Source organism: Drosophila takahashii, chromosome 3L, assembly GCF_030179915.1.
Source record: "Drosophila takahashii strain IR98-3 E-12201 chromosome 3L, DtakHiC1v2, whole genome shotgun sequence".
Taxonomy (NCBI): domain Eukaryota; kingdom Metazoa; phylum Arthropoda; class Insecta; order Diptera; family Drosophilidae; genus Drosophila; species Drosophila takahashii.
The window spans coordinates 14,450,754-14,468,479 of NC_091680.1; the positions used below are offsets into that span (position 1 = coordinate 14,450,754).

General features: G+C 42.0%; 3 protein-coding genes across 7 annotated transcripts in view; 2 read left to right on the plus strand and 1 right to left on the minus strand.

Moving 5' to 3' along the window:
- Positions 1-59: 59 nt before the first annotated feature.
- ndl (serine protease nudel) lies at positions 60-9,974 on the plus strand. Of its 2 annotated transcripts, none has more exons than XM_070214400.1 (16): positions 60-594; positions 1,252-1,395; positions 1,456-3,300; positions 3,356-4,434; positions 4,492-4,965; positions 5,032-5,365; positions 5,425-6,673; positions 6,734-6,903; positions 6,972-7,085; positions 7,154-8,138; positions 8,200-8,672; positions 8,730-9,021; positions 9,082-9,189; positions 9,253-9,396; positions 9,463-9,882; positions 9,935-9,974. In XM_070214400.1, the coding sequence occupies exons 1-15, from the start codon at positions 576-578 to the stop codon at positions 9,878-9,880; spliced, it is 7,848 nt and encodes a 2,615-aa protein (XP_070070501.1). In that variant the 5' UTR covers positions 60-575; the 3' UTR covers positions 9,881-9,882; positions 9,935-9,974. The 2 variants fall into 2 exon arrangements, with proteins under 2 accessions (XP_070070501.1, XP_070070502.1); XM_070214401.1 differs by having other exon boundaries at positions 9,938-9,974.
- Positions 9,975-11,156: 1,182 nt separating this feature from the next.
- The window catches only part of jv (javelin), a 34,460-nt gene continuing 27,890 nt past the window's right edge, over positions 11,157-17,726 (plus strand). The window contains exon 1 of one of the 2 annotated variants that reach the window (XM_017155109.3): positions 11,157-11,778. The gene's annotated coding sequence lies outside the window, so the exon portion shown is untranslated. The remainder of the gene's footprint in view (positions 11,779-17,726) is intronic. The other variant, XM_017155108.3, reaches the window with a different exon arrangement.
- Positions 11,853-17,726, minus strand: part of MCU (mitochondrial calcium uniporter) — a 48,246-nt gene continuing 42,372 nt past the window's right edge. For all 3 annotated transcript variants that reach the window (XM_070214403.1, XM_070214402.1, XM_017155113.3), the window contains 5 exons: positions 13,285-13,516; positions 13,119-13,224; positions 12,956-13,057; positions 12,592-12,795; positions 11,853-12,520 (listed from right to left, as the gene is read on the minus strand). In XM_070214403.1, the coding sequence (XP_070070504.1) occupies positions 12,284-12,520; positions 12,592-12,795; positions 12,956-13,057; positions 13,119-13,224; positions 13,285-13,516 (881 nt within the window). In that variant the 3' untranslated portion in view covers positions 11,853-12,283. The remainder of the gene's footprint in view (positions 12,521-12,591; positions 12,796-12,955; positions 13,058-13,118; positions 13,225-13,284; positions 13,517-17,726) is intronic.

Below are 17,726 nucleotides of genomic sequence, written 5' to 3' on the forward strand. Positions count from 1 at the left end.
TAAACACCTTGGCTGGTTGGTTTACACAGTTACATTTTTTTTGCATTTTTGGGTGGGTGGATGGTTCGTTGCTCTGCAAATTCCCCTTCAACTTGCACTTTTCGACGGTCATTTTGAGCTGACCGCCGCAGTTGCCGGGCCATTTTTCATTAACCAAAAAACCTTAAAGTTCAAAACGCAGCAGAAAAGTGCAGCTGTGGCCGGTGGAAGTGGGTCGTTTGCCCGGTGATCCACTTTCAGGAAGCCCTTATAAGCGGCATTCAACCACCGCCGGCTTCAGTTGCCGTTTGCCGGGCGGATCGCGCGGTTATTATCGTTCTGGATTACTGTGGATATCAAATTCGGTCTTTGCAATCGCTTTTTGTGGATTTTTGTTTGAGTGAATCGCTGTAACCCGAGGCTCATTGTTGGCCAGCCAATTTAACAAAGTGCTAAACATATAAATAAAACAACAAGAAAGATAAAAAATATTCTTCAGCGATTTTAAATCGAAAAAGTTAATGTGAGAGCTCATTTCCAAAAATGTCAAGAGCTTAAGTCATATTCCAGAAACAAAGGAAATATTGTGAATAATAATGAATTACAACATGGATGGTACGTGTGAGCTTAAAATATAATAAACAACATATATATATATACATAAAAAATAATTCACTTAGTGTATTTATTTAACAATTAACATTCAACGTGGTTAACAATTATCAAAAATTTAATTAAAACTGCCTTTAATATATAAAACATAATTAATATTATCATACTAAATATTTAACGATAGAACACCAAGTGCACCTATTTAATAACTTTCCAATTATTATAAACTTTGTCATTTTCGTACACGTTGGCAAACTATGCACAGAAAGTTTAATACCATTTTTTATTACCACATTACATTTTTCACCCACGTCTCTTAACATTTTAAGCAAGAAAGTAAATTCCATAAAAAGTTGGAAAGTTCCAATTAATTTCCAACTTTGATCAGCATTATTATCAAAATTATTGCGAAAGTGCTGAAGAGGCCAGAAAGTGCTGACCAAAATAAATAAATAAAAAATGCTTAATTAAGTGTGTTGAAAATAAAAGTATGTAAACTACATTTTTATTGGAGTTAAAACAAAAACTGTACAAGTAAACAATTTAATAATTATGCAATTGGGTGATAAACAATTAGTTCTTGTATGATTTTGTGGAAAATGTAATTGGCTCTGCATAAAGTATTTTATAAAGCCAATAATTTAAACTGGAATTCTTTAGAGCTGGAGGCCACCAGGCTACTGCGTCATCCTCGTCGTTGGTGGAGCGCTGGATTCAGCAAACGCATAGTGGCCATCTCGATTCTGGTTATCATCGTACTGCTTTTTTCCCTGATCTATCATGGCCTTGTGGTGGAGAGAATAGGTAAGTTTAAGAAATATAAGATTAATGGGATTTAAATATCTAAATATAAATTACTTACAGATCGCGTACAGCAGATTGCCGCATTGAATGCCAGGCACAAGGAACTTTTCAACCAGCCCTTCGAAGAGGATCAGTCTGCTCTGATTGTGAGTCCTCAAACCTTGCATTTCAAACTGCTTGACGAGGATAAGAATAAAGATTTGGACGATAGCAAAAATAGGAGAAGAAAGCACTTGAAGCGAATGCTGGTGAAGTTCCGATTAAATAAGAAACATCGCACGCGCCGCGAGTTGCCAAGCTTTGATTCTTTGGATCCCCTACGAATGGAGGGCATCAGTCTGCATAGTCTGTACTCCAAGCTGAGGAGCAAAAGGGCCAGAGAAGCTCTCAGCCAACTGGAGCACGAGTTTGTGCGATGCAAGAAGCAGACTCCGCAGGATTGCATGTCCGCCTTCCTGCGCATGTACAAAATGGCCAAGGAGGTGACCGAGAAAATGGAGAAGATGAAGGCCATTATGCGGGAGCAGCAGCCGAAAGTGGAATCTATCAGTTTGGAATCCTATGAGCAGAGTGGTACATTTCCTCCCGGAGATCTGGTCCAAGAGACCACTGCATCCACAACCACTACCGTGGGTAATGCCACTGAAAAGCCTCCGAGAACCAAGATAAAACCCGCCAGGATCAGCTGGATAATCGATGGTCATGATCATGATGAGAGTCCAGTTTACACACATGATGCGCCCAAAAAAGAAACTACCAAGGAGCCGGGAAACATCACACAATTGGTGGAGAATACAAGAACACGAGATGTAGTTGAAACCACCAGCGAAAAGTTGGCTGCGGAGAGCACAACGGAGAAGATCAGCTGGATTCTGGATCACTTTGAGAAGCCGCAGGAGATTTTGCGCACAACTGAAGGACCAAATCAGCGAACCATTAGAAATGTGACCACCACATCGGCATCTTCTATAAAATCCAATCCAGTAGTAGAAACGAAAATGGAAACGGAAACCACTAATACAGATTTCTATGTCAGCACAGAAGGTGGTTTATCGTTGGATTCAACGACAGAGGCACCAATTGAAACCAGCAACTCCACCGTTCAGCGAAAACTCTCTTTCGATTGGATTATCGATGGAGAAGATGATGTGGAGCCGGAAGTCAAGGCCAGCAGCACTACCACAACCACAGCGACAGTGGGTACCAGTACCACAGAAGCCCCCATTGCCACCACAGAGCTGCCCAAACTGAATTTCGATTGGATCATCGATGGTAGGGAAGTTGAGGAGCCCCAGGAAAATACGAACACCACCTTGGCAGATAGCACAACTGAGCCAGGTCAGCGAAAGATGCAGTTCGATTGGATTATTGACGGGGAGGAAGTTGTGGAGACGCAGGAAAACTCCACCATCACCACTATTACCACCACTGCCGCAACAACTGCGGTTATCAACACAACCGAGGCCAACTCCACAGCCCATCCCACCAAGCCAAAGCCGGTAAAGTTTGACTGGATCATTGATGGCGGAGAACCCAGTGCTGAAGTAATCAGTAGCTCAACCAGCCAGCCTCCTGCCAAGTTGACCACCAGAGAAGCTATAAGAGATACGGAATCCCCGAGATCCTTTCATCCGCTGGACAATCCCAGCAGTATCGAAAACATGCTGGAGAGCTTTGAGCGACACGAAGAAGAAAAGCCCATCCTTCGAGTGCTAGGTGGCAATGAATCCTCATCGGAAAACTCCACGGATGCCCATGAACATCAGCTCTGGCTAAAGAAGTTTGAGGATCAGGCCAAGGCAAATCAAAACGAGCTGATCGATACCTTTGGAACGGGTTTGGATGCCAAGGTGCTGGACAAAATGGGACCCAAACTCAATCCGGTCAATGGTCACATCTGGAATGGTGAGAGTAATTTAGTTTTTTAAAGCAACTATGTAATTTCCCACTTATTTCCCAGCTGCCGATGTCCAGATCCTCAGTCTGTGCGAACGAGTGGCCCTGAAGATGCGCAATAAGGTGGCCCCCATGGCCGAGGGTGAGATCAAGGAGAAGGGCGAAACCTTCACGGCCTCACCCAGTGTTCAGTTCACCAGCCGAGCTCCTGGCGGATTCCCAGTTTCCGGTGAAACCATGAAGGCCTCGGCTCAGTTTATGTTTAACCCCAACTTTGGGATGCCCAGCATCCCAGTCTGCTTCTACATGACGCCCGCCAACTTCCGAATGCCCATGTGGTCAAACACGCCCACGTTTATGGGCATGCAGGGTTCGCACTTTGGAGGATCCTCGAATCCCGGCAATGGAATATTCTTTGTGCCTCAGCAATTTGGACCGAGTGGTAACTTTTTCGGTGGAAGCGGTGGATCCGGAGCCGGTGGTCAGGGTGCCAATATCTTCTCGAAGAATGCCTCGCCACAGAAACCACAGTCAAATGGTCAGCAGCAGCAGGTCTACTGCAGCTACATGCAGAATCAATCGGGAAATCCGGGAGCTGGACAATCACAGACTTCCAGTCAGCAGGGTGGACAGCAGACGACCTTCTCCAATGCCAACTTTAAGATGCGGATGCATGCCAATCAGTCGAGCTCCTCGCAACACCAGGGACAGATTATCTACGCCAGCTACGCAGGAGTGCCGCAGCAATCGATTCAGCAGCGCTCCAGGTGCCCAGAGCCGGATCAGGTCTCCTGCTTTGGCCAAAAAGAGTGCATCTCGGCGTCGCGATGGTGCGACAATGTGGTGGACTGTTCGGATGGCAGTGATGAGTCCGCCTGCACTTGTGCGGATCGCGTGGATGAAGAACGCCTGTGCGATGGCTATGCGGATTGTCCCATGGGCGAGGACGAACTGGGCTGCTTTGGCTGCGAGCCGCTGGCTTACTCCTGCTATGAGTACCCCGAGGAGTTCGCCAGGCACAATCGCTCGACGATTTCCATGTGCTACAATCGGCAGGAGCGCTGTGATGGATTCATGAACTGCTTGAATGGACGCGATGAGGAGCAGTGCAGCATGTTGGTCACTGATGTGTCGGATCATATGGTCAGTTGATAAATTACTTGAGTATCTTTTATAATATTTATTTCTAAACCTTTCCAGTCGCATGCTGCCTCTGCTTCTGAGGGTTATTTGTACCACAATTATCGCGGAGATTGGCATCCTGTGTGCAACAATGGCGAAAAATGGGCGGCTTCAGCCTGCGAGCTTGAGGAAAAGGGTCGGCTGAATGTCACCTTTCGGACCCTCACTTTACAGGGTCCCTTCATTGAGCCCTCCCTGCATGCCGGAGTGCACTTCGCTCAGGCCTGTCATGGACGCAATAGCCACGATTCTCTGGTGGATCACGTGGCATTTGTCAAGTGCCCACCGATGCAGTGCGGCGTGCCCACGAAGAACTTGAAGACGGAGCACTCGAAGAAAGTGAAGAGAGCTGTAGCGGAGTCAAAGGAAATCGTTGGGGATGGGCGCATTGTGGGTGGAATCTACACCAGTGCCCTCCATTGGCCATTTGTGGTTGCTATCTACCGAGATGGCAAATTCCATTGTGGCGGAACCATCTTCTCCGAGCGTTGGGTGAGTTGGTAATTTAAAAAATAAAATAATAGTTATTATTAATATTTTGTTATACTTATTTTACAGATTATCAGCGCTGCCCATTGTGTCATAAACTTTGGAAAGTACTTCTACGAGGTGCGTGCTGGTCTCCTGCGGCGCACTAGTTACTCACCGGCCACCCAAATCCAGCCCGTTTCCCATGTGGTGGTCCACCAGGCCTACGAAAGAAGGAGCATGCGGAATGATCTCTCCTTGCTCCGTTTGATTAATCCGCTGCAATTCAATCGCTGGGTTAAGCCCATCTGTTTGCCCGACAAGGGAAGAACAACGATGGGGGAGGATTGGATCTGGGGACCTGAAGAAAACACTTTGTGCACGGTGGTTGGATGGGGAGCCATTCGAGAGAAGGGGCCGAGCAGTAAGTAATTGATTTACATTTTCTTATATTTATTTATATCATATATCATATTTACCCAGGTGATCCTATGCGTCAGGTTATAGTACCCATACGCAAACAATGCACTGACCCCGAGGATCAGGCTTCGGAGGACATTTGCGCCGGCGATCCGAACGGAGGACGCGATGCCTGCCAGGGTGACTCGGGTGGCCCGCTCTTCTGTCGCAGCGTTTCTCGGCCGGAGGAATTCTACCTGGCCGGGGTGGTGAGTCACGGCAACGGCTGTGCTCGCCCTCAGGAATTCGGAGTCTACACGAGGGTGACTCTGTACTTGGACTGGCTGGAAATGGCTGTTACTCCGCGTCTCTTGCCCACCCGTCAGCCACTTCAATTCTGTCCCGGATTCATTTGCGTCTGGGGCGGCAAAAGGTGTATAGCCAAACGTCAGCGCTGCGATCGTAATGTCGATTGTCTAGGTGGTGAGGATGAGGTCGGATGTGAGTACAACTTCATACCCGATATGGTGGGTAGCGTACGACAGAATGTGAGCAGCACAACCGAGAGTGACTATCATCCAGAGAACAAAATGCGAGAAGTTATTGAGATTGAAGATGATGATTTGAAGGCGGAACAGGATGAGGAGGAGGATGCCTGGGAGAGCACAACTTCTTCGGAGGGATCTGAAACCACCGAAGGGCAAATGGATGTTTCCTTGACTGAAGAAGTTACCTCAACTACCTCAAGTGGTTTATCAACAATAGGGGAGACCACGGTTCAAAGTTCTACCACGATTGATTCAACCACAAATCCTTCAACTATAATAACATCTACAAGTTCACAAACCACCTTTCCATCTTCAACAATCGAAACCTCATCGACTACAATTGAATCGAAAACACAATCGACTTTACCAAATACTGATGGTCCGACTACAGCAATACCCACATCAACTGAGGATTTGAAGAAATTCACCGATTTGGTTACTCAGTTTATAGAGAGTACTACTCTTGGAGATAGTTCCACTAAGGAAATAGTAACAACCACTTCCCTTCTGGTCACAACTGAAGCTGCAAGAACAGAAACTACAGAGGAAATAAAGGAGACCACTACTACAGAGATCACAACTACAATACGCAGTGGCGTCAGCATCACCACCACACCTCTAACCACAATTTCTACTACCATTCCAACCACTGAAAAGCCTGTAGAAACCACCGCTTCCACATTAGCGCCAACTACCACGCCAAAATCTACAAAGGCAACCACCACTCATCAAGCTCATTCTCAAAAGGATCAAATACAAATTCCTAACAAATTTGTGTGTAAAAAGTAATTACATTTAATTTAATTTAAATTAATTTCTTATTAAATGTATATTATTCCATACAGAATGTCCCAAATTGTCGATATGATGATGCGTTGTGATCGCAAAGTGGACTGTGAAGATGGAACTGATGAACTGGACTGCACATGCAGGGATTATATGAAGGGATCTCTAAAGGGTCTCATTTGCGATGGCAAGGCGGATTGCGAGGATCTCACGGATGAGCAAAACTGCGGTAATAATGATTGAAAAAAATTAATTTTAATATTTTATATATTTAATATATTTCAACCACTTAACCAGTGGACTGTCAAGCTAACGAGTTCCGTTGCCCCCTGTCCAAAACTTGTCTGCCTTCAAGCAAACGTTGCGATAATGTAGTCGATTGTAAATTCAAGGAAGATGAAAAGGATTGCTGTAAGTATATCATTTACATCCGTTAAAAATTACCCAGAATTAAATTTCTCTTTAATTTGATTTCCCAGTTGCCCTGACCAATGGCCACGATGTGCACTTCGACGTTCATCAGCAGCCCAAATTCAGCAGCGCTGGAATCTTTTCCAGAAATGCCCACGGCGTGTGGCGAGTGGTCTGTGCCCATGAGACGGGCTACCATGAGCACCAGGCCAACACGGCGGATGCGGTGTGTGCCCTTCTGGGCTTCAAGGGGGCGCACTACTTCAATAGCTCGGAATTTGTGACCCAGCAGGAAATGCAATCCATTACGCCAGAGTTAAAGGGAGGCCGAACCCGCATGGTGGCCCAACTTCGCGCCATGGTCGGTGACAATATCCAGTTGACAGAAAACGAGGTTATAATCCCCGAAATTGGTATACCATCCGCCTCAAGACCAGAAAAGGATCGTCTACTGCCCCGCAAATGTGTGGGCATCTACGTGGAGTGCAATTTGCTGGCCAATAAAACCACTCCACTGAAAACCTTTAGTGCCGGCCAAGCTGTTAAAGAAAAGCCAATGGAGCAGGTTCCCATACTCCTGCCCACCATCGAGACCCACAACACACCGAATGTGCACTTTAAGCCGCAAATTCCTGCGGTTGTCGTGAACAAAAAGGATGAGATACTCGACCGCCTGGATAATCTCATTAAGAGTAAAAAGAATAAAACCATACTGGTGAATGAGAAGCTCCACGAAGCCATCGAGGAGCTGCACTGGCCCTGGCTGGCAGATGTCTATTCGAATGGCGATCTCTGGTGCATCGGAGTGCTGATCGACAAGCATTGGGTTTTGGTCCACGAGAGCTGTCTATCTGGCATTGATTTGGAGACCCACTACGTCAGCGTTTTGCTGGGCGGCGGAAAAACAAAACGATCGGCCCATAGAAGCAATCACGAACAAATTCGCCGGGTGAACTGCTTTGAGGGGGTGCCAAAGTCCAATGTATTGCTGTTGCATCTGGAGCAGCCTGTACGCTTCACCCACCATGTGCTGCCCACATTCCTGCCTGACCTGTGAGTTGCTCACTTCGTTTTAAGCATCTCAAAATAGTAATTAAACTTGCTGTTCTTCCAGTTCTCATCACAATCCCGCCGCTGCGAGGGACTGCATCAGTGTGCTCCATGACGATGTCACCGGACGCATCAAAACTGTGGCCATCACCCGGATAGCGAACGTTACGAACTGTGATTCCTGCTACAAGCTGCAGGAAAAGCAGCCGCCGGCCAATCTGATGCGCCTGCTGAACGTTAGTGCCGAGGACATGGCCTCCATTTCCGAGGAGGTGGAACTCATTAACGGGGTGGCGCCCACAGAGCTGCCGGCAATCACCAAATTCACCAGCTGCAATCAGTTTGGTCTGAAAAATGTCAGCGATTCGCTGCATCACAATCCCAGCGATCAGGGGGTGCTGGTATGTCGGGACTCGCACACAGGCTGGTTCCCAACGGCCATGTTTAGCTACAACAATTCCGATTGCCAAAGTTTTAAACAGCCATTTGGCATTAAAACGCTGGAGCTGGCATACAAATCGCTGCAGGATATTATAGGTAAGTCGTTGCTATTCCAAAAGCTCTGCGCAATCTAATTTAAATTCCCATTAATAGACAAGCCCAGCTGCAAAATGCTTCAGCCTCCCCCGGAATGCAACACCCATCGCTGCCCGCTGGGTGCTTGTCTGCCCCAGACGGCGATTTGCGACGACCGATCCGATTGTCATGATGGCAGCGATGAAGATGAAACCAAATGTCGACAGCTGAACCAGCGGTGTGCCCCCGGCGAGATGAAGTGTCGCACCAGCTTCAAATGCGTGCCGAAGAGCAAGTTCTGTGACCACATGCCAGACTGCGAGGACATGACGGATGAGCCTACCATCTGTAGTTGCTTTACTTATCTGCAGTGGGTTTCAGCCAAGGATATTAATGCTATTTAATCACAATGAATTTCCATATTTTATAGAGCCACTGATCCCTCAAAGATATGCGATGGCAAGCGAAACTGTTGGGACAAAAGCGATGAGAGCTCCGTCCTGTGCAATTGCACTGCTGATCATTTTCAATGCAGTTCGTAAGTGACTATCAAATTCTAGTAAATATCCTTAAAAGCACACTCAATTTGTATTTTAACCAGCTCTCCTGAGGATTGCATTCCCCGAGATTTTGTGTGCGACAAAGAGAAGGATTGCCCGAATGGCGAGGATGAGCGATATTGCTTTGGCATAGAGCACCCACTGCATCAGCAAAAGAAGGACTTCTGGGCCAACAGTCAGCACACGTAAGTGTATCGGTTTTAACTCCTTAAGAATCAGAAAATATATCTAATTAAATGTAATTTTCTTAGGCAACCAGAGACAGCTCCTCAGTACGGTCAGGTTATTGAACAAACCTATGGCATCTGGCATACGAAATGCTTCCCCAAAAGCAAACCCCTTCAAGTCGATGAAGTGCGCGAGATATGCAAAAAGTTGGGCTACAATCCGTACAGACAGCCCAGCTATCGGTTAATTGACGATGAGGAGAACAAGGCGGTGCACACCTTCGAGTTGGCGGATCGACAAGGACGAAGTTTTAGTAACGAGTCGCTAATGGGAAAGTACAGGGACTCAACGAAGGCGTTAATAGTCAGCAAATTCTCGCCTCTCCAACTGAACGAACGCCTCACGCTCTTCCTCAAGTCCAGCCGGCCAATTGCCGAGTTGGTCAGGTGGAATGCCACCGATTCCAGCATGTGCTACAGGCTGGAGATCAGATGTGCCTGATGGTAAGGGGTTCGACTTTCTATAATCTCGTTATTAACCTTTTGCGCGTTTTAGTAGCAAATAAATGCGAGAGCTGTACTCATTTTATTAATAACTTGGTTTTATTTTAATTTCATATTATTTTTTATCAGTTTGCGCTCGCATATGTTGCATAGTTTTTATTTTTATTTCATTCGATTTGGTTTTCAAGCTTGGGATTTTGGGTAGTTTTGTAATTTTAGTTTAACAAACGAGTTTTTCGGTTTTATAAATGTAAAAAATCGCCTTGGTGGTTATGTCAAAATTCAAACAATGTAATTAATTAATGCACTTAATTAGTGTTGGGTTTCCTTTAAATTCGTTAAAAAGACATAGGTAATCGTATGTTAAGATTAGTTGTTTATGAAAGAAGGTACTTGAGAACTATAAGTACTTGCACCTCGTGAGAGCAGTTAGGCAACATTTTGGAAACAAGTTAATCTCTCGGTTAATAATAGATACGTATAAATAGTAGGGGCTTAAAAAACGTTAACGTCAGTTTAGGGGAATGTATAAGAGTAACTAGTTAAATGTATTCATAAGTCTTTGGCGCAGATTAGGTTTAAGTTTTCGTGAATACTTCTAGGAGGTAATTTATGTATAATTCATTAGATAAACGCAAAAGTTAGTTGGGACTTGGGTTAGGCAAAATACTTTCAAAGTTATTCGGTTTAGTTTGATTAATGTCAAGATCGCTTTGTACAATAAATAATTTCCATTTTATAATTTGAAATTGAATCACAAATGTCGTTAAAGTATTATAAATATGCATAGGTAAATGCTTAGGCTAGAGTTAATCATTCCGAATGTCGATTAGTTAGTTAGTGTGCGATTTATATGAACCATGTGTGCGTTTTTTTATACCCAGTACTCGTTAAGTTTATTTTATTTCTCCTTCTACACTGTATCGCCGATCAGAACATGACAAAATCAAAATGTAGCTTATACTATTGAATTGATGCAATCCAGACCAATGCCTTTCGCTTATGCAACTCATTTTATAACTTTGCAGTGAGTACTGGGTATCCAATAGTCGGGATACTCGACTATATCCTTCTATTTGTATATAGTGAGCGCATTGAAAAGCGATGCATGTGTGTAGATTGTTGCTGGAGATTGGAGTCCACTGATTGATTTCTAGGATTGGGTTGATAGCACAGGCAAACAGTTTTCAACACAACCATTGACAATTCTAAGTTTAAGAGTATATAGGTTTGTAGAGTTCGGAAGAAAGCGTAATAGGGGTAAATTTTTGGGAGCCCAACAGGCTTACTCTAAACTAATTTTAAGCTTAATTTTTGTGTTCGACTCGACTCGCGCATTGCAAATAAATCGTGTGTGATTCTTACATATCGTTTACGTTGTCATGAAACACAGCAGTTTATATATTTACATATCTAACATACCTACTAAATTACGCTTAGGATTTCGATAACTTTACTAACTACGATCGCTCCATGAAATGGCTTACTTTCCGTTGCTAAAATCTTAATGGAATAGTTGGTGCGTTTTTATTTACAAATTGATTCGTTCTAGTTGTTCTCATAGTGTATGGTATATTAAAGCTTATGAAGAGTTAGTAGATTTCACTGGATGAGTTCAGATTCACTGAAAAATTGGACCGCAGGCATTCAGAAAGACGAACATCCGGGTAATGGTTATAACTGTCGATGTCTTTAATATTTGGTGGTTAGTTAGATTGGTTTATTAATGTCGTCGCGATTTTTCGCAGTAGTTCAAATAAACTTCAACAATTTCACCGCCAAAATCTAATTTCTGTCTAATTTTTCCATAGGTGTTATTTAAACCCAATAATAAAAACAGTCTGTTGACTTTTTGACCTAAAAGTATGCCTTACGCTTCAATGTTAAATGCTAAAGGTAAGCAACCATTATTTCGGGTATTTTCTTTGAATGCTAAAATGGGAAAAAAAAATATAGAACTCATACGGGAATAATAGTCAATAAATAATTCATATATTTTGCTAGAACTTGCACACACAATATTTGCCTTAGGCGTAAAACAAATCTCTCACTTGCAATAAATAACTAAAAATTAAACATAAAATAATGTTATCAGCTCTTTAAACTGCAGGCGTCCGATTAACCTTGTACGCTTTTGCGAATCGTCAAACTTTGGCTTAGGCTAATTAATCGTAAAATAAACAACTAAAACATTTTAATTAACATAAAGAGAAAAACTAAGCTTGAATTTACACAACATGTGATGCGTCCACAAAATAATTTCTAACGTTGACTACAACATTTCGATCACCTGAACTTCTTTAGCTATAAGGCGGACTTTTATTCGTTTCTAATTTGAGGAAGTTAAAAATAGTTTGAGTTTCCATTTTCCCCTGTCTCTGTGACTAAGAAGCCCTTAAGTTTATTTCCGCTCCGTCTTTTCCTCGATTTGGGTTGGTGGTGTATTTTCCTGGGTGCGTACCAGATGCGATGGCAATTGCATGTTGAGCGGATCGTTGATCCTTCTGAGATTGTACTCCAACTCCGCCGACTTCCGCTTCAGATCGTTGTAGTGCTCCACATCGAATTGGACCTTCTTGGCGTTTCTATATAGGGTGAGCGAGTACTCGCGGTTCTTCACGTCCTCCATCATGTACTCCTAAAATATTAATATAATAATAATAATAATATTTTACTTTACTTTTTATTAATTTTTAAAAATAAACCTACCCTCTTGGTAACGCAATAGTAGGCATACATGGCCATTGTCGTGCCGTAGGTAACAAAATAGGTAACGGGCTCCATAATATCCCAAGAGTATTCCCACCAGGTCAGGCGCGCCAAGATGCCAAATTGCACGGACATTAATCCCAGACCCATCCAAGTCATAAAGTTGGTACGACGAGCTGCCTTTTTGCTCAGTTCTAGTTTTTTCTGAAATTTTAACAAATAAATATTATTATATTAATATTTTTAGAGAGTTGTTTAACTTAAATATTATTATAATATTATTTTTACAGATCTCTTACTTTCCAGATCAATTAAGTATTGTTATAATATGATTTTTAGGGCTGTCAAACTTTTGAAAGATTACCTCTTCCAGGGGCTCAAGTTCATAGCGTAGGGTCTCCAGTTCCTTGGCCAGTTGATTGCTCTTCTCCAGCTGATATTCGCCCACGTTGAATGCCTCGTAGAGCTATGCATAATATTTATACTTTTATTTTAAATTCATAGACATTTTTTTTAAAATACCTCACCTGAGCAATCACCTTGCGCACATCACCCACTTTGTCCACTGATTCCACTGTGATCCTCTCACGTTTCGGTGGATTGACCTCCAATGTGCGGTTGTTGATTTGTATGCTGTAATTTGAAAATGGTTACTTTATTGATCACTTTGAAGATTTGTGACTTAAAACCCACCTAAAGGAATCGTCCAGCAAGCTGTCGATCGTGCAGGACGAGGCGATCCTCACACCATGCCTGTTGATCACCGCAGCTCGGTCGATGCCGCGATCCTCAGCTCTGAGCATGGCTAACAGATCGCCAACGTTGTGGGAGATCGGTTTCAGGGCGAACTGGCAGAGTTCATTGCGACTGGGAAGCCGAACAGTCATATGTGGCATACCATTCACATATTCCACATAGATGTCGTCTAGGGGAAAAATAAGAAAGAAGTACAAAATAGATTATTTTCACAGTTTCAGTGAACGTTTATAAAAACATTTCCAAAAATCGCATGTATTTTTTTCTGCACAATTCTAACACCTATTTGTTTGCTTTAATTTAATCAACAAAATATTCTGCTGTTTGCCAAGTATAAATAATTGAAAGAATATTTTCCAGTCACTCTTTATTAAAAATATTCAAAAAAGCATATGACATGTTTTATTAAATGTATGCTTTTTTTTTTATTATCTGCAGCCTTTTAGCTTAACAATGAAAATGTTAAAATAAGTCCAGCATACAAAATCAATTTCAATTATGTTTTGTATTTTTTACTTTCTGCAAAATCCTCAATACATTGTGGTATAAGAGTATATTTTCATTTTGTGAAATTTGTTATTGATTTTCAAAACATGGCTTTAGCCTCGAACGGAGTTTGCGAAATGCCAGACATTCCTGATTGCCAATTTTCAAATGGACTTCTTCGGCAAACTTCCTTTACTTCCCCAAACAGTTTCTCCAGTCGGATGTGTGCCACACTCTGTGATGCAGTTTTCCTCGGCTGTAATTAACCAAAAGCCACTCAAGGTTGTTCGCCAGCCTGCTGGCTCAATTCAAATGCAGTTAGGCGTTCGAATTGTTTGCTGAGGCGTGTCTTGTTTAACTCCCCTCTTGGAAAAAGGTGCAACTAAGTTGGCCATAAGCAAGAGGCAGTTTAGGCTTTGAAATAGATGACATAGTGAATTTTGACAAACATTTCAATTAGCGGCATCTAATCGCATTCCAGATGCTGCATAGCATCGCATCGCACCGCATAGCATCGCCCAGTGAAGATGATAGTCATCTTCTTCGGGCTGTGCGGCCAACGAAAAGTTTTCACTTTGTCGCATGTGGGATTTATGCAGCCATGAAGTAGCACAAACATATATTTATCTGTATCGCTGCCACTCATGCAAGCAGCCACCGAATGCAACCACACGCCAATGCAATGCAGCCACCAACACAGCACCACCAACTTCTAATGAAGATTTTCTTCTCATGATTTACACGGAGAAAGACAGTTGTGTATATGGGTTAGGCTGCTTTATGTACAAAGTTAGTAATCCAGTAAATAAAAAAATCCTGATTTTAGTTTTATTTATCTTTGAAAATAATATTCCTCAAGATACTTTTTTTTAAATAGTAAATATTTTAATAGTTACATAAATAACAATAAATTAATATTTAATAATATAATTTATTTATTATTTTTGGAGGAGTTCAATTTAATCTAAAATAATTTTGCTGTTTAAAATACATTCTTTTAAGAAATATATAAAAAATATTATAAACTAGAACTGTAGAAATTCGTTTACTTTAATAAATATGTGTATGTAATACTTGTTGTTAAAATGCTTAGATGCACATATTTTTGTGCAACCAATTTTCTCTCTGTGTATTAGTTTAAATCGCCTTTACCAACTGGGCTTGATTGTAAGTGTTAGCTGGGTCTGTTCAACCCATTAGCAATTGTAGTCGGCGCCAAATGTGGGTAACTAGTGTTGTTACTGTTGCTGTTGCAGCTTGGCTAACCGTCGAAGTTTTAAACCGACGAAGAAGAAGTCCGTCGCTCATTGCTCGCTGGCTTTGGCTTCTGCGATGATTATTTTCATGGACTTTGATTTTTTGGGATTTTAAACATTTTATGTTTTCTTTTTCTTCGCTGCTGCTGCTTCTTCGCCTCCTCCGTGGGCTTCTTCTTCGCTTCTGCGTTTATTGATAGTTTCAGATTTTTGTTTTAATTTTCAGTTAACTTTCAGATTTTCGCGCTAGCAGACGTGTGTGTCTTTCTCTCTCGACGTTTGAGTGGCGGATAATTTGTGTGTACGTGGCAACCGAAAAAAGCAATCAATGGAAACTATAACATAATAATCTCAATTAAGTGAGAAATTGTGAAAAAATAAATATATCAAGTGTGGTGGTATAAACTGGATTTATTGGACTGTTATCGTGTGGTCAGCAGACATTCTTCGTGTGATATATGGAAGAGGACACTACAGAGATACCATCCGAAAAAGTTTAATTTACAAACTATGACAGCCACAGCCAAATGAAATAAAGTTTGTGCTGCTGTCACAGATTTTGTTGGCCCACAAAAACAAAAAAAGGACTACCTTCTATATGCTGTATACTGTATACCATATATAGCCACAAGTTCTGAGCGAAACACGAACCACCGCAGACAGCAAACGTGCTAACATTGATAATGCCATGTCAAATGTTCGCCCACGGCAACGCTTTGATAGGCCGCAACTTTGCTTCATCAAAACTTAATAGCCAGTTTCCGCATCCCTGCCAAAACAAGGCTAACAAGTGTCAGGCAACTCGCACAAAAACCCGGCCGTAGTGTACATATAATACATATAGTGCATGAGTGGAAACACGTGGTTGGCAAACCAAATGAGGCCAGAGTTTAGACCCGAACGTGGCGACCGCTTCCGTCGCCGGAAATGCAAGCGGCAATCAGCCCACAAATTTATAACAGTCGGCTCCTTTTTGTGTGTTACTTCAGGTTAGGGCCTTGGAAATGCACAGGGGAAAATAAATAAGGCAGTTCATCAATCAAATCATTGTTACAAGGGACTATCTTAAGTGGCAGCTCAAGGCTAAGAAAACCCATTTCCGAAAATTGCTAAAATAATTACAAGACCACTACCTTTAGTTAGCATCCTTTAAATATTTAGGTTTTGGGGTTGGTGTCCGGCTTGTCCGGCTTTTCCTCAAAATGAAATTAATTGAAACTCTCAAAACTGAGTTGAATAACATGTTAATAAAAAAATAAATAAACAGTTCTAATTTTTTTTAAGTACAATAATAAAAAATAAACAAGCTCCTTTATTTTATTAATAGTATGGAAATAAAATTAGGAATTCCACATCAAACAATAAAGCTTTATTGATGGCATTAAATTTTATTGTTAACCTTCGGCTTGATACAGAATGAATATTTATTTTTCTGGGATATAATATAGAAATCGAGGTGTGTTAGAAACGTAATCTGAATTCATAGTTCTTAGAAATTTCACATTTTAAAGTAGATTTTATTTTCTCTCTGTGAAACTTCCATCGCCTGCAATTAACTATTATTTAAATTTTCAACCCAGCTCTTCCATTTGCTGCAAGAAATGCAAACAAAGAAAACACCAGGATGGAGAATTCTCAGAATTAAACCCAGCACTTAAAATTCGTTTTCTCGATAAGATGACTGCTTCCACCTTTTAGCTTGAATTATATTTTTCTAGTTCACATCGCAATCACGAGAAATGTCCTGTGAGAAATGTGTTGGAGCCTTGCTGGCTGCCGTGATTTCCATGTGTGCGAGGGGAACCTGAAAACTGAATATCTGAGAGGAGTGTAGAGGTGCGTGTGTCTGTGCATGAGCATTGCATGATTACATGGCACAGTACTGTGCCCTCGTCCTTTGCCTCCCACCACCGCCCATCCTGCAATGCCAGCAAAAATTGTCCTTTGTGCATTATTAAAAATTCCGGCAACCGCCTCGTGTTTGCATATTTTTTGTGATTTAATTTTTCGTACATTTTCAACAAGATTCGCGTGCCACGTTCTTCGCCCAGCCAGCCTGTGTGTGCCTCTGCATTTAAATCAAATTAAAAAAGCCGCACCCCAGACCGGCTGACAACAACATTAAATAACTGCATGCATAAAATATTCACCAAAAACATACGCTTAAATTGAACGATAAAAAAGGAAAAATCAAGCCAAATTAAAGGGACACGGGAAGCGCAGGACCGAGCGATTAGCAGGTAAGTCGAGGGCGGGTATTAGAGCTCGATGGGGATGACAAAGTGAAGACTACAAGGTTTTCCGTGCTCAGGGCTCTGTCTTCATTTCCTTTTCTTTTTACCTGATTACACTAGTTTACAAAATTGATACAAAAAAACTTTAAAAGCCTTTTAATTTAATTTTAAAAAGTTTTTTAATGTTTTACTTTACTTTAGTTTCGGAAGAATCTAATTTTAGGACCAACTTACCAATTATATAATTTAAAAAGTGCTTAAATTCATATTTGGAATCTTGACTTTTTTCATGTTCAATAAAAACATTTTATTATCAAACTGCCCAATAAAGTAGTGGTTACCATTTTACCGGCAAAACGAATGTAAACTAGTGTCTGGGGAACTGAGTTTACCCTCCAAAATT